Here is a 14945-nt window from a genome sequence, read left to right as displayed (position 1 = left end):
AGGTGTCAAAGATGATGCAGATACAGATCAAGCTTAATACTTCACCAAGCCCAAAATGAGCCACACAGCCAGGTGTGCTTGTGAAATGTATTCTGTCCACAGAAACCAGAAACATTAATGGATTAGGCTAAATGTGTTTGGTTTTTGAGCAGAAATTAGCAGTGCAGTCTGCATTTAGAGCGCATAAATAAGCATTTCATGTTTATTAATGTGGCCACTCATAATTTGCTGTCTTTTGCATGATATCTCAATCCTGGAAACACATTTTTAATTCATTTTGGAGAAGATTTTTGGAAGTTGTATTGAGATCTCCATCTAAGATTTCTTGACCAAATAAAATGACACTATCAGACTGATTTAAAGCAGAATTTGACTTAACAGGTGAGTTTACTCATTATGTGGGGTACTTCTCCGCCTGTAAAAATGTTGTTGAAATGTCTTTTGTTGCCCAGGAGGAGCTTTCTAAAGTTTGAGGACATAATCCTGGAGAATAAAAGGACTTGGAGAATTCAACTTTTTAATGTGGGCATTGTATTCATTCCTGTAATGTCGGCAGAACTACCCTTATTAAGAGCACCTCTGCAACCAACGATAATTTTTTTCTTTGACTAATCTGGCCTAGTGTTGTCACGATACTGGAATTTCTAACTTTGATAGAGTATCTTAAAAAATGATTGATATTAGATACAATTTTTGATGCAACTCAGGAAAAATTGGTATTTTTTTTAATCTATAAATAAATTTGACTAAAACATGACAACGGTGATTTTTCTTTCCCTGGTTAGTCGCAGAGAACAGTAGAATGACTATAGTAAACATTAATACTACAAGTGAGTGAGAAAACGCAGCTGATACCAATGTATCAATACTGTGGAAAATTATTAAGTGTGAGTTAGTGAGTATTTAAAATAAATGGAATCAATATGTATCAATAAATCAATATTGTTGAAACACTAATCTGCCCAGTAATTTCTCAATTAACCACGCTGTCAACAAAATGTCAGAAAGAAATAAAACACGGCTTGCGTAATTTCCCAGAGAAAAGGGTGACGTCTTCAAATGGTTTGTTTTAACAGTACTAACAGTACAAAAATCTAAAAACTATTTAGTAACTTATAACGTATCACAAAGAAAAGCAGAAATTGTTACATTTAAAAGCTTATCAGCATATGTGTGGCTTTTTGTCGGAAAAAAAATACTAAAATTATTATTCAGTTATCAAAATAGTTGCCAACTGATCTTCAGTCGATCATCTGATCATTGCAGCTCTAACTGGGAGAGTTTATGCATTATTCCAAGATGGTTAGTTAGTGTTACTGACATTCTAATCATACCAGATAAATACTCTTATTTAGCTTTTGTTGTGTTAGATTTTTTGTAGTTCAATCAGCATTTAGCTCCTCAGAAATTAAATTACCAGATTTTTGTATTAGTGTTGAATTTGATGTCACTGCCAGTGATGGTACAACCGATTATTGACATGTCTGCATTTTTTTTTTTTTAAACCAAATAGCCGTTGTGTGTTTAATGTCTAAACTACAATGTAAATGCAGCAATTTACCAATCTGTCATCTTCTATATAAGCTTAGCATGCACCTACAAGCAGAGAGTTTCTTTGTCTTACATTCATTCGTTTGAAGAACAACGTAACTGTTGACAGAGATGCTTCTGGACAGCAGCCGTCATTAGTTTTTGTGTGTGTGATGTCTCCAGATAGGTGATTTTAAACCTGCCTTGGGGGAAAGTTTTGGTGTTTGGAAGCTTTTTGGAACAGAGAACCTTTGTGTAACATTTTAAAACTAGGAGACTATGCTTGCATGCCAGCAGGTACAGTAACCTCTTAAAACTGACTTTATAACCAATACTACGGCGTGTAGTCTGGCATGTTTTCTTATTGAGCTGCCTGAGTCCTGAGAGATGGGGAGCAGCGAAGTACATTTTCTGGAGCGACACCAACAGCACTGATAAGGTCTTTTACTCATGACACAGATTGATGGGAGGCGAAGGACTAGAGGAGTGATGGCAATAGTCAGGGGACACATCCGTCACAGAGGGGCGATGCTGCCATCGCGAGTTTGTTGAAAAAATGCTAAATTGTTTGCATTGTCCCTGGAAATGTCACAGGAGCTCGCAGCATCTGCCTGTTTGGTTTCTCGTCGAGATTAACACATTCTGCGTCAGCCGCTCCTGCTGCCAAGTCTTCTAATTCTTTATCAAATCCACACGAGACAAAGCACACAACATGAGAGATGGTGCCTGTAACACATTTCAAGTGGGCCTGAATGAATAAATTCTTCCACTACTGCTCTGTTATCAAGCGCCAGTGATGGAAATGGCAAAGCTGTACTCCATCTACACAAAGTGAAATGCATGTCAGTTGACAAACTCTGCATTAACCTTTAAGACACTAAACCAGGCAAAACAGCAGACTGACATGGATATTGTCTTAATTCTTAACATGGCCCAGTATTGAGATGAAATGCTGTATATTATCAGTTATTAGTCATTTTAATACTACATATATTTTATACTTTAAATCTATGTAATATTTTCTAAGAACAGAGTATAATACATTTTATTCTTGTAATATTTAATCTTGCTGTGCAATGTACTAACTAAGGATTTCATTGTTTTCTAAGAAATATTATGTGAGTGCAGAAGATAATTTATGAGCATTTTTGTTTTATTTCTTGAAGGTCTAACTTTGGTAAGATTTACTAAACTGATCATGACATTTTACAATATACCCAACTAAAGTCCAACTAAAGGATTCACAGGGATGTATTGGCAAAAATGGAACATAATATAATAAGTTTGGGGTTTTTTTTTTTGTCTATAATGATCAAAAAATAAGAGTCATTGTCACCTTAGAATGAGTCGTTCATATCTCTACATCAGGTCCATGGAGTCCACCATGTTACACCACTAGTAGCTCAGAACAGACAAACCGATCATTGTCTCTAAATAGAGTTATTTGTGTTTTCATGTTGGCCACAGTAGTTACTACCCCCTCTGCAACAAGCAGCACCGGAAAAACACTGATTTTTACTGCTTTACTCAGAGTTTTTACCAGGGTAAATCAGAGCCCTTATCAGAAAGAGACCTCTTCGGATCTCTCTAAGCAAAAACCTTCTGAACATCTGGAATTTAAGAAAAAAGGTAAGCACATTTTGCAGGTGTTGGGCATCCATAGTTAGCAGCCCCTCCATGACGAGTGGTGATGGAGAAGAGATATTTTTTAATATGAAATGGCATTTTTACTGATTGAAATCTAGTTTGTTAGTTAGTTTGTTCTGGAGAGGAAGAGACCTATGCAGATAATTCAGCTCCTGGTAAAAACCTCCCGAACAATGAACACTTAAGCAATCCTTACATGCAGGTCATGCTTAGAAGAAACATCTTTAGTGCTAAGCGGCCTATTTTGCTTATTTCACATGTTAATAAAAATGTTGCAATGTATTCTCATAGAAAATGCATGCCCTACAGTTCATATGATATAATTCATATTAGAGCCCCATGAATGACAATAACATGAATGTTATGTCCTTAATGTACAGTTATGGAGATTAGATTTAGGCAATGAAATTTACTTTGTTTCAGTGTCTTTAGATTTAGGCAAGTAAAGTCACTGTAGGTAACTTTAGGAAAACAAACATGGTGAGGATTTTCAAACACGCACCTCTAGGGGAAGTCCAGATTTTTGTGACCCATCCACCACCCCGCCTCTTTGCAAGACCACTCTGGACTGCTGTTTACTTCAGCGAGCGGATTGGTCACATGATCATTGCCTTTCAAAATACGTGGGATATGTACGAATTTAGGTGCATTACTTTTAGTAGGAAATCGTACAAACAGTTTGTGAGCCTGAACGTTGATATATTTTCTCTGGGTTTTCCTGATGTTTTTTTCTGGCGTGTGCACTTTTCAAGCTACCGCTGCTCATGCTTACAACCCAATTCCTCTTTAATTTAACCAAAAGAAAATCACCACAAAACAAATCATTTCTTTTGCTCCAGGGGACTAGTTCTTAAATTGTAAGTCCATTAATTCATTAGTTAATTGACAGGAAATCAGTGTGTCACAATATTCTTAATTCACTGACTGTTTAAGTGATTTATTAAGCAAAAGTGCCAATCACCACTTCTCTGTTTTAATTGTAAATTGAATATTTTGGTTGGTTATTTATTATATTATTTTTGCTCATACAAAATGAGCAATTGGAAGACATCACCTTCGGTACTAGGAAATTTTGGTTGGCATTTTTCAGTTTTCACTTTTTTTTTTTTTTTTACAAATTCATACACAAAAAAAATAATTGAAAAATAATGGAAGAAATGAGTGGTAATGAAAATGGTTAATTGCAGCCCTACAGCAGAGATGTTTCCTGAAAATACCAATAAGTGTAGAGTCTTGAATAACTGTAGCCTCACAACAAATTACAATGAACAGCAGCTACTTTAATACTAATTAACTCATGAATGTTCAATATTATTATGTTAATAAGTAACAGACTGAGCTTTATTTTAGATGATGCCATGCTGTACTCACCACTGAGAAATTCATGACCTTTATTATCCAGACAGTGAGGGCCAGGTTAACTATCATGGTGACCAGGAGCAGCAGCAGGAAGAAGTAGAGGCATCTTTTTCTCCAGCCGTACAGACCCACTGGGTACACGGCATCACAGCCCGGTCGCTGGAGATGCAGGGACTGGGATGCAAGGATAAACTGCTCCTGGGTAATCTGGAATACAAACACACACACACACACACACACACACACACAACACACACACACACACACACACACACACACACACACACACACACACACACACACACACACACACACACACACACACACACACACACACACACACACACACACACGCCTTTATGTTAGCTGGCTGTCAAGAATATATGGACTCTGTAGAAGCAATCACATATTGTTACTGGTTATTACCTCACAAGCACCCCTAAAAATGACTCTGAGCTGAGGTGAGCTGAGGCATGGCTGTGTATCTTACAATTTTTGAAAAGTGGTGCCACTACATAAAGAACAAAAGGTAAGGGCATGGCATAAATGCAAGCTGGAGTATAACTACAGCCTGAAACACCCATGCTTGGTAATTAAATGGAGTGAGAAGGAGACATCTCAATCTGTTACTCAGAAGTGATTTATTAAAATTCTGAATAGGGGTTGCAGATTTATTTTTTGGAAAGTGATTTTTTTTTTTTTTGTTGTTTGCAACTTTTCTTACAGACATACCTGGGTACACCGGCTCCAGACACTTTTAGAAATTAAACCAGTAAGCAGGGTAATTTATCAAGCTCTGTGCCTAAAAGACAAGGTCATTTGGGTTATTTTATTAAGAGATACCAAATCGAAGTGCCCACTTTGAAAGAAGCCCAAATGGTTGTGTGATTTATTCACCGGGAGACGGAAATCATCAGTCAAGATTTATCGATTACAAGTTAGAAATCAGTTGTGGGAATAACTGGCACAGAAGTGAAAGCTGTTTAAACTGCATAATTACACTTTAAGTCAATAAACAGTCTGCAACCAAAACAAGATACTCATGAACTAACCATTGCAATTAATGTAAGTTACAATCCTTAAAAGTAATGTCCGTGACATTCCTGCTTGTATTTGTGTACTTTACAATGAAAGTTCATTTGTCTGGATTTAATAACATGCCACAGCTTTGTTTTCAATGCTAATTACTTGTTGACATTTTGTCAAACTGGATCCCTGTGTTCACAAAGAAAGTCGCCGTGAGTGACAGCTTCCTGCGGCTGACCTGTTTACTGCTCCCCTCTGGCTGAGATCTTTGTAATGTTACTGCCCATCAAACATTCACAAGAATACATTTAACACACCACATGCACTGAGCAGGCTTTATGGAGCTCTGTCCAGCAAACAGATGTGAAACTGATGGAGACACAGGCAGGCAGCCCATGAGTTAAGTCAAGGACATTTCAAAAGCCCAGTCTCCATGTATGAAATTTCACATTATGAACAAATTACGGGCTGCTTTTCTTCCACTCAGAACGAATGAAAACAGGAGGTGGATTATGAGGAAAGAGGGTCAATTTGGTGCCAGAGAAATGTTCTCCACTCTGGCTGAGTAACTAAGTGCCTGCCAGCCACCGAGAAGCTGCTACATGCGAGCTCTGATCTGAGATCAGAGAGGATGATGTCTGTCAAGTGCGGTCGTCCAGGCGAGGGTGAGCAGTAGCTGTTCTCCAGCCGATCGTGACCGCGGGCTGACAGTGTGAAACTCCCATCACAGGGTGCAAGGCTGGCTGAGCCCTGAACTGTTCTGTTCAGCTGTTTTTGGGATGAATTCATACTGAGGCTGCCTACCATCCCACTCTCTTGCATAGATAATGAACAGAGTGAAGGGCCTGCTGGTACAAACAAAGTGAAGCAGAATGTTTTATTATGTCCAATTACGTCAAAGATTTTTTAAATGTTCCTCAGACTTCCAAAGCACAACTATTAATTCATCAAGCCAATATAAAATGCATCCATTGCATGTAACATGCATCTATAACTGACATACCTGTGCACAATTTTCCCAGTGGGACCTCAGAAGTGTAATGTATGCATTACTCAAGTCAGGATCCATGCTCCACATGCTTTATTCACACTCAGCATGTCATTAGCATAGGACACTGATGGCAGGTCTCATTAGATTGTGTGTTTTCCTGACAGGCTCTCATCAACAATGGCAAAGCAAAACTCTTTAGCTCAGTAAGCTAAAGACTTTATCCAAGAGGAACTAAATTATCATAAAGAGGCAGAAGCTATATCCTACGCTCCTCTTTACCTCATCAGTTCAGATACAGCAGCTGCAGAGTGAGCAATGCTAGAAAAAATGTCTGTTTAAAAAAAACAGGACACTGAATTCTACCTGTGATAATTTTAGCGATGGTAAAATGCCAGATGTTGGATCTGGATTTGTTAAACAGTCTTAACAATGAGAATCAGGCAGCGTGAGGTGCATCAGCTGGTAAACAGCTGGTGCCAGAAATAGGCATACGTCCTTCAGGCTGCATTTTCAGACATTCATCAAATCCAGAGGTCTTCACTTTGTGGATGCAACAAAGCGTTGACCTCAGTGCTGAAAAATGAAGCCAATGCAAAAGTGCTAAAAACTGCAGTTCATTGAATGGTCACTTGAGGTTGGATCCAAAAGCAAGTCAATCCCCAGAGAGCCCCACCACCTTTACCGCAGAAACAGACAACAGCCATGACAATCGTTATCTATGTAACGGCAGAAACAAATAGCATGCGATTTTTTTCCTATGATAACTCTGAATTTATGATCTGATAGGCAAAATGAAGCCTGGTTGTTAATTAATTTCACATTGTCCTTGTTTTCAGTTGTTGGCCAATTTAAGTATCTATTTTTATGTCTAAATCATTTATAGTGATTTAATATGACAATTCGAACAGAGAAGTTAATTAAAATGCCCGTCTGTAGTCCAAATAGGGTCACTTCTGGCTCCAATGGCAATTTTCAAAATACATAGCTCGAGGCTTAAAAACTGGAATCCAAAAACCAATGCATGACTTCACCATCTTTTGTGCTATTTATATATCTAGATTGTTTTTTGTGCGAGTTGTCAAGTGTCATTTTGTTCAATTATATTCAAGAGCAGGCAGTTATGTCTGCGGCTGATATCTCCAACACTCGGCAACTCACACCAATCTAGACTGATAAATAGCAAAACAGGCAAGAGGAAAAAAAGTATTTTAGATTTTGGAGTAAACTGTCCCTTTAAAGGAATAAATTCAATCAACATTTGCAGATATTTTCAATACGTTTCGGTCAAGCAGTTTTCTTGCCTGTAATATGAAATTTTAGCTGTTTATATTTTTACAAAGCCATAATGTCTGTCTGTGCACTGAAGCCCGTCTTTCCAAATCTTTCCCATAATTGACAGTTTTTTGGAGGGACATGAATGATTGGACAATCTCCAAACCAGAACAATAATAACACAGGGTAATGCACTTCAAACGTGGCATCTAACAAGAGTCTTCCACTGCCTTACAACTTAATACAATCTTTAAGAGACTCTTTCCTTGGGCGAACAGTTTGGGTCACATCTGCCAGCACTGGCAGATGTCTCACAAATGGATGTTGAGACTTTGCAGCAAATACAAATGACCCATATCGCTGGCCTAGAAATGTCAGTGATTCCAATTTAACCAGTGATACAGCTGAGGGACAAGAGCATTATGAAAGGTGCTTACACTGAGGCTGAATATAAACTCTTCATGCAGTGTCGCAGAAGACTTTTTCACAACCACAACTTTGCCGTACACACAATGTTTAGTAAAACCATACACTGAGTTACTACAGATCTTCTTCTAACATCCTTACACCTAAATGGAATCTAAAGACACTCAAAATTAGCATACACATTTAAAATTACACCAAGAAAAAACTGCTTAAAAAACAATGTTTTAGCCTACAGCCATGCCCCTGCTGGACAGATTCAGTCTATTTTCAATCCGCTGTTGCTAGGGGAAATTTCAGCACTTGTAATTTCTATGGCAACCCACTGTTCCCAACGCTAGTGGATCCTGTGATTTCTTTGCAAGAGTTTTAATGCATATATTACCCTGGTCGAGCCATGCCTCCTAAAGCTCGGTTATTCACAGAGCAAATGGAGGAGTGCATAGTGGCTGGCGTTTTGTCAATCTGTCATTTCAGCATGCCGGTCACAGCTGACTCACAAACAAGCCGGACTGGACTGATCGAGATGTCCAACTGCAGCCGGCGTGAGAAACAACTTTGACTTTTCAGAAACAAAATATTGATTACAGAGCTAGTTGTGCAGGCATGTCACGCTGCATTGAATCCCATTCATCAGGTCATGTCAGTTTTAGAGGGTCTGACAATTAACACTTTGTATGGAAAAGCATTGCAGCACAACTGAGTGACTGAAAAATGTGTCCACAATGTGTGTATGTCCACTCCAAAACTCTATAACTAAAAAATTTGCCCTTTTACAATAGCCTCTATAGAAACAGTCCTGATAATAATTAGAAAATATAAGCAGTGGTCAGTTAAAGGTCAATGCATGACACATGGACACTGATGACTACGATGAAATTATGATGAAAGTATCTGAGCCCAAATAACCGGCATTTACTCATACAGTGTAACAAATTTTAATAAACTTTCAGAATCCCATAGAATTAAACTGAGGATATCTCAAGCCAGTTATTCAACCAACTCATCAGCCAAAGCCCAATCCAAAATCCGGACATAGTACGACTCTTTATTTGGACAAACAAATCAGAAATTAGCCATAACCAGGAAGGAAAAGACCCAGAAAACTGCTCTGCCTTGCAGCCAATTTTCCCAGTGGCTACTTGCAGTACTGCAAAGCATTTTCCCTATAGGCCAGCACTGTAAAAGAAACATCTGTAAAACTATTGACAAGACAACTCACACTACAAACAAGGCCAATTATAAATCTAATCCAGGAAAGCAACTTAAATCAGATGAATAGGCGCCATATTTGGTCCAGTATCTCTGTATTATGGAAGTAACACGCACAAATGTATTTTAAAATAGAGATCCATCAGTCAGGTACTGATATTAGATACTGAGTCGAAACTGAATCTTTGAAGATTTTTTATCAAATAGCTGATGCATGGTTTACTGGCATCATACAAAAGTGATTATGCATCCTCATACATATTGCAAGAAAATTCAGAAGTGGCTTCATGAGATCAGGTGGAGTCTACCATAATTGAATATGTCTTTATACACCAAATAATGAATTAGATTTCAGCTTTTTTTACCCTGTCTTTCTTAAGCCAAAAGATGCATTAAACACAAAGCACACACTAAAAGAAAGAATAGAGCAGATCACTGCTGTATCACCCATTTAGTGTGAAAAGGTGAATGTCACTGCAGAATACCACTTTATCTGTAATTTTCCATGGTATAAATTACAGACCATTACATGCAAGTTTAGATTAAAATATACTCATTCTGTGTGTTTCTCAACAATCTATGATGAAAAATTAAAGGTATACTACACATGAATTTTCAGCTACTGTTTGTAAACAGGAAGATCAGTGAAAGTGACTTTTCCCACGCTTGTAATTTAAAGTTGGTATTTTAGAAAAAAAAAATTAACCTTAAACAATATTTACAATAAGTAGAGCTGGGTATTGGTTAGCAGTAAATCCAGAGGTGGGCGGGACCTAACCAGAAGTTATTTTAAGCCTGGAATTGGTATGGGTTAATCAGAAGATGGTGTATTTATTATCAGAAACTATTTACAGAATAATCTCAGGCTTGAGCTTAAGATAATTTGTGATCACATGAGCAAGAGATCAAACACAGCTACCCAAATGAGGGTTTTCCTTCATTAAATTGTACTTGTAAAAAGTAGATTATCCAGACTGGATATTAATCTCATTCCAGTACTCAGCTCAACCCTGTATCAGTAAGATATCGATCAAAATAACCAAGTATCTAAACTCCTCCAGTCAAATGAGGCCTGAATTCAAAAACCAGATCTAGAAAAAATGTCTCCATGTGATTGGCCCACTGCAGTTTGCAGATCAGTTCCCAAAACATTCAAAAGTATACAATATACAACTAAATTCTTCCACTTATACGATGGGTGTCAAATAAATAGAATATAAAGGTATCAATGAAGTGTTCTATTGGTTTCAGTATCATGTTAAGGTTAGTGGTAATATAACTAAATGATACCCAGCCCTAATGAAACTGTTCACAACAACCATATGAATGTGCATACTATTATAAGTGTAGAAATGAGAATAATTCAATGCTCAAACTTTCAATCACAAAAAGTCTAAAGACAATTTTTCCACTTACACAAGCAAGATGAAAATTTATTTTCCAGTCCAACAACTATACTGAGTCTGCAATCCTCACCCACAAAGGCTGTTTTAGGAACAGTTGTGCAGCTCTAAATAATCAAATCACGATGTTCTAGTATGCTCGAGACAAATGTCAACAGATCATCATGGACAGATGGGTCTGAAATCTACACAAAGCAACGGCTGATTTACCACCTACAGCCCTGATTACATGTAGTTTCTATTAATAGAAACTTACCACCTACGCAGTAACTTGCTCCTCTAAGGTAAAATAAGCTATAAAAACTGCTATCTCTGTAGATCATGCGCTGCACTGGAAGATTCCTAGTGGATTAGCTGCACAACCATATTTATGTGTGTATACGCTACTTCATCAATCCCCTTTAAGTCTGTGCTGAGATCTGACTGTGTCACTTTATTTCTTTTTTTTTTTTGCATGGGGAGGAGGAGGGGGAGTCCACAGAGCTTTGACTACAGACGTTACAGCTGGATTCAGCCAAAGCCAGCAATTACCAAGCAGTCCCCTACCCACTGCCAGCACGCCTCATCTTCACCAATTAGTGTTGAGGGTGATATTCTACATGCTGTTTTGATCAAACAGTGACATGCTGCAGAGGCAGCAAAATGCAGCCGAGAATCGCCTAATGAAAGAAAATGAGACGTTATTAATGCCTGATAGTGTTAATCAGCAAATCGGCTAGCGCTGTCTCACTCAGCGGTGCCACGGGACTCCCACAGGGCCACCTCAGCTGGAGGTAGGAAAACATTTGGGATGCACTAATGACTGTAAAGTTTGTACTTATCCATCCCGCGCACAATCGCTGAGGTAGCAACGGGTAAAAGGGATGGACACTTCATACTACGAGCCTGTCATACAGTATCAAAGCACCTATTCGTTTCAGTTCTGTGGGCTTTTTGGTATGACAGAAAACCCAATCAAAGAGACAGAGGAGCCCGAATACGCGGCTGTAACCAGCACAACCAATTATACTTCCCAAACGTGCAACTCGCTGCATTGATGTAACCATTTCACATTTTGTTGATGAGACAATCAAGCATGTGAGCGAGGGTGCTGCTGTCAATAGTCACTCCACTTAGATGTGAAATCCAATTGTTGTGGCTCCATCATCTCTGGTGGAGTTACAATAGCAGTGGGGTTCGTCAATGGCTTCATCTTCAGCAGTGTGGTTGCCCTTTACAGATGAATGGCAGAACACTTCCTTTGGCTGAAAGCAACAAAGGTAACCCTACTGTAAGCACAAGGCCGGCGGGGATCAAAGATCTCCGATAAGTCCGGCACGGGGAAAGGTCGCAGCTGTTCAATCAGAGCACACGGCCAACAAGACCGAACATCACAGACTGTTTGAAGAGGGGTTTTCAGAGAGAATTTCCTTTTGCTGCAGCTCTGCTTTTGATGACACTTTCATGAAAAATATTTGTACTTGGCAACACAAAAGTGTGCAACAAACATTGCTGGCACCTCTAAAATTTGCATCAGTTATTAAAGGGATAGTATGGATTTTTATTACATACAGTGGATGTCAGTTGGCACGCCCCCAGTTTGGAGAAGCAGGCTGGACTCCGTCACAGAAACTGAGCAACATATGGCTGTAAATGGGAGTCAGCAACAAAACATATTTGAGCCAACTAAAAAATAAAGTCTAATTTAAAAAAACAGTTTTTTCTTTCTCATTTGTCTGTATTTTTTTTTAATCTTGGGCAATATTCTTGTACTTTTAATGAATTTCTTGCTAATTTCTGGGTCATTTCTTTTTATGTTGATCATTGCCTTCTTCCCGCGTTTTTGAAAGAAATCAAAACTATTTTCCCCAAGTTTCAGAGAGTTAACCCTTTGAAACCTGTGCAAACTGGCTTGATTCTAATAACACTAGAAGATAAAAGCTATGGGCTAAAAGAAAAATACCTGATATTTATCAAAAAAGAAAAAAAATGTAAAGAAAATGGAGCAGATGTTTAGCTTTCATGTCCTACTTCAGTCTGCCTCTCCAAAGCAGGGGCATGCAGACTGTCATCTATTATATGTAATATACATACAAAAAAAACTGAACTATCCCTTTAATGTAGGGAGCTGGGGTTTTTTGAGTCTAAATGTTTGCAGCTTTGTCAGTTCCCTCCTCAGTGTTGACGATGGCTTCGGCAGAGGGAAGAAGACGACAAACTGCTGATGTAAACAGACAGACACTTCTCCACAGTACACTAGCTTTTCCTTGCTAATCCCCTAGCAAATCCTTGGAGAGAGCAACGGGGCCATTTTGGACAGCAACCCCCATAGGCGTCATTTGCATTCATCAGAGGAACGCACAGGGGAAGTGCCAGACTGAACGGAGCACTATCAACAAAAATACAAAGCTTTCAAAACAAAGCCTCTATTTTAATTAAAGAAGATAGTGGATCCTTTCACATCACCTTCCTACGATTAAGAAAACATGACAAATTAGCTGACAGACAAACTTGCAGACTTGTCACTAAGTGGGAAATGCTGGATCAGCTCAGAGCTGGTGTGAGTGATTTCTTGACTGATAAGCGTTACTTAACCACTAAGCCCAGAGCTGTGTGTGTCTGTGTGTGTGCAGCAGGCCAATGGATGGACTTGAGTGCACAGCCAAACAGAAGCTCTGCTGTGTGGGTTTCTGACACTGAGCTGCTTTTTTGCACTGCAGCACGGAGAGACGAGATGCACATACTGTACCCAGAGGTTACTGCCTCCCCTGCTAGACTGGAATGATAATGAGAAACCATGCAGGCAGAATATTCATAGGCTGTCACATTACTGTGATTCTTGAGAGGGCAGAATGCATAGGATATGAGGTATAGTGCAAGAGGGAGATATGTAAAAGAAGTCCATGCGGGCTTGCTGAGGTGTTTGAGCGCACGTGAGTGGTTATTAATCATCATGTTTCCTGTCTGGAGGAGAGATGCAAGAGTACAGACAGTTTACATTCATGTTTAATTAGCAGGGACTTTTAATGGAACAATTGAAGCAGTGGGTGCACCTGTTGCAGGAAGGACTCGTGACAAACTTGACTCCAGCCTGCTGAATAAAACAACACAGTGTCTAGGATAAATAATTCATGAGTATTCACATCAAGTCCTGTCCGGTAAAGGCAAGGTTAATAAAACTCACTTTCCTGCTGCATAATGTGACATCCGCGTCAAACTAGTCACCGATAAACTTGTCTGTTTGGGTTAAAATTACACAAAAACACACACTTTTTTTTCACCGTGAGCTTACCTTCAGCGTCTCTATGTCGAGAGTAGCCGACTGCTCCATGTTACAGTCTCATTTGTCACAGTTACATATTTCCTCAAAGTTGAAACAAGCTAACAGCACGAAATTCAGTCCCCGGCGCGCGAGCTAGCTTCACTTACTCACTCTCGTTTGGCAAACAAATCACTTATTCGACGGTTCAAACAAGTCGCAACTGTTTTTATCTACATTTTAACTGTATTTTTAAGATATTTCGAAGTCGTTGTTGTGGCTCGTAACTTGTGTTCAGACGAGCTACTGTCTAATTAAGACAGACAGGTTCAGGTGCGTCCGTTTGCTGCTCACTTTTTCCTCCAGGAGCCGATGAGACGATCCGCTCCGCTACAAAACTCCGCCGACAAGCGAACACGATAAGATACCTGACTTCCGGTGATAAACTTCAAAATAAAGCCATTAAGTTGAGCATACGCGTGCATATCTTCTACAATATTTTTGTTTATATACTTTTATTCTAGATGATTAGACATAATAATACCTAATAATAATAATAATAAAGAAAATAAAATGACATGGGAAAATGCTTAAAAATGTATAACAATGAAACAAGCTAAATGTAAACTGCACTTTTACACAGTTACATTTATACACTACATAGTATTTACTATTATTTGATATTTAGTATTTAGTAGTATTTCTTTTTTAGAAGTGAGTTGGGATTTGTTTTAGTATTTTTCAGTATTAATCATTAAGTATTTATTTTTATAGTTAGAGTTTGCTTTATTTTGAAAAGAAGGTATTGATCAATTTCCTGTTTAATCATTGTGAACTCTGGTTA

The 14945-nt window shown here is 38.6% G+C and overlaps 1 protein-coding gene across 2 annotated transcripts in view; it reads right to left on the bottom strand.

Moving 5' to 3' along the window:
• Positions 1 to 14454, bottom strand: part of LOC121962163 (zeta-sarcoglycan-like) — a 41451-nt gene extending 26997 nt beyond the window's left edge. For both annotated transcript variants that reach the window (XM_042512366.1, XM_042512367.1), the window contains exons 1-2: positions 14135 to 14454; positions 4549 to 4743 (exon numbers count right to left, since the gene is read on the bottom strand). In XM_042512366.1, coding sequence (XP_042368300.1) covers positions 4549 to 4743; positions 14135 to 14173 — 234 coding nt within the window. In that variant the 5' untranslated portion in view covers positions 14174 to 14454. The remainder of the gene's footprint in view (positions 1 to 4548; positions 4744 to 14134) is intronic.
• Between the last annotated feature and the right edge of the window lie 491 nt (positions 14455 to 14945).

This window comes from Plectropomus leopardus, chromosome 23, assembly GCF_008729295.1.
Source record: "Plectropomus leopardus isolate mb chromosome 23, YSFRI_Pleo_2.0, whole genome shotgun sequence".
In the NCBI taxonomy this organism is placed as follows: domain Eukaryota; kingdom Metazoa; phylum Chordata; class Actinopteri; order Perciformes; family Serranidae; genus Plectropomus; species Plectropomus leopardus.
Note: the sequence above shows the minus strand (reverse complement) of the source record. Positions and strands in the feature narration are given on the sequence as shown.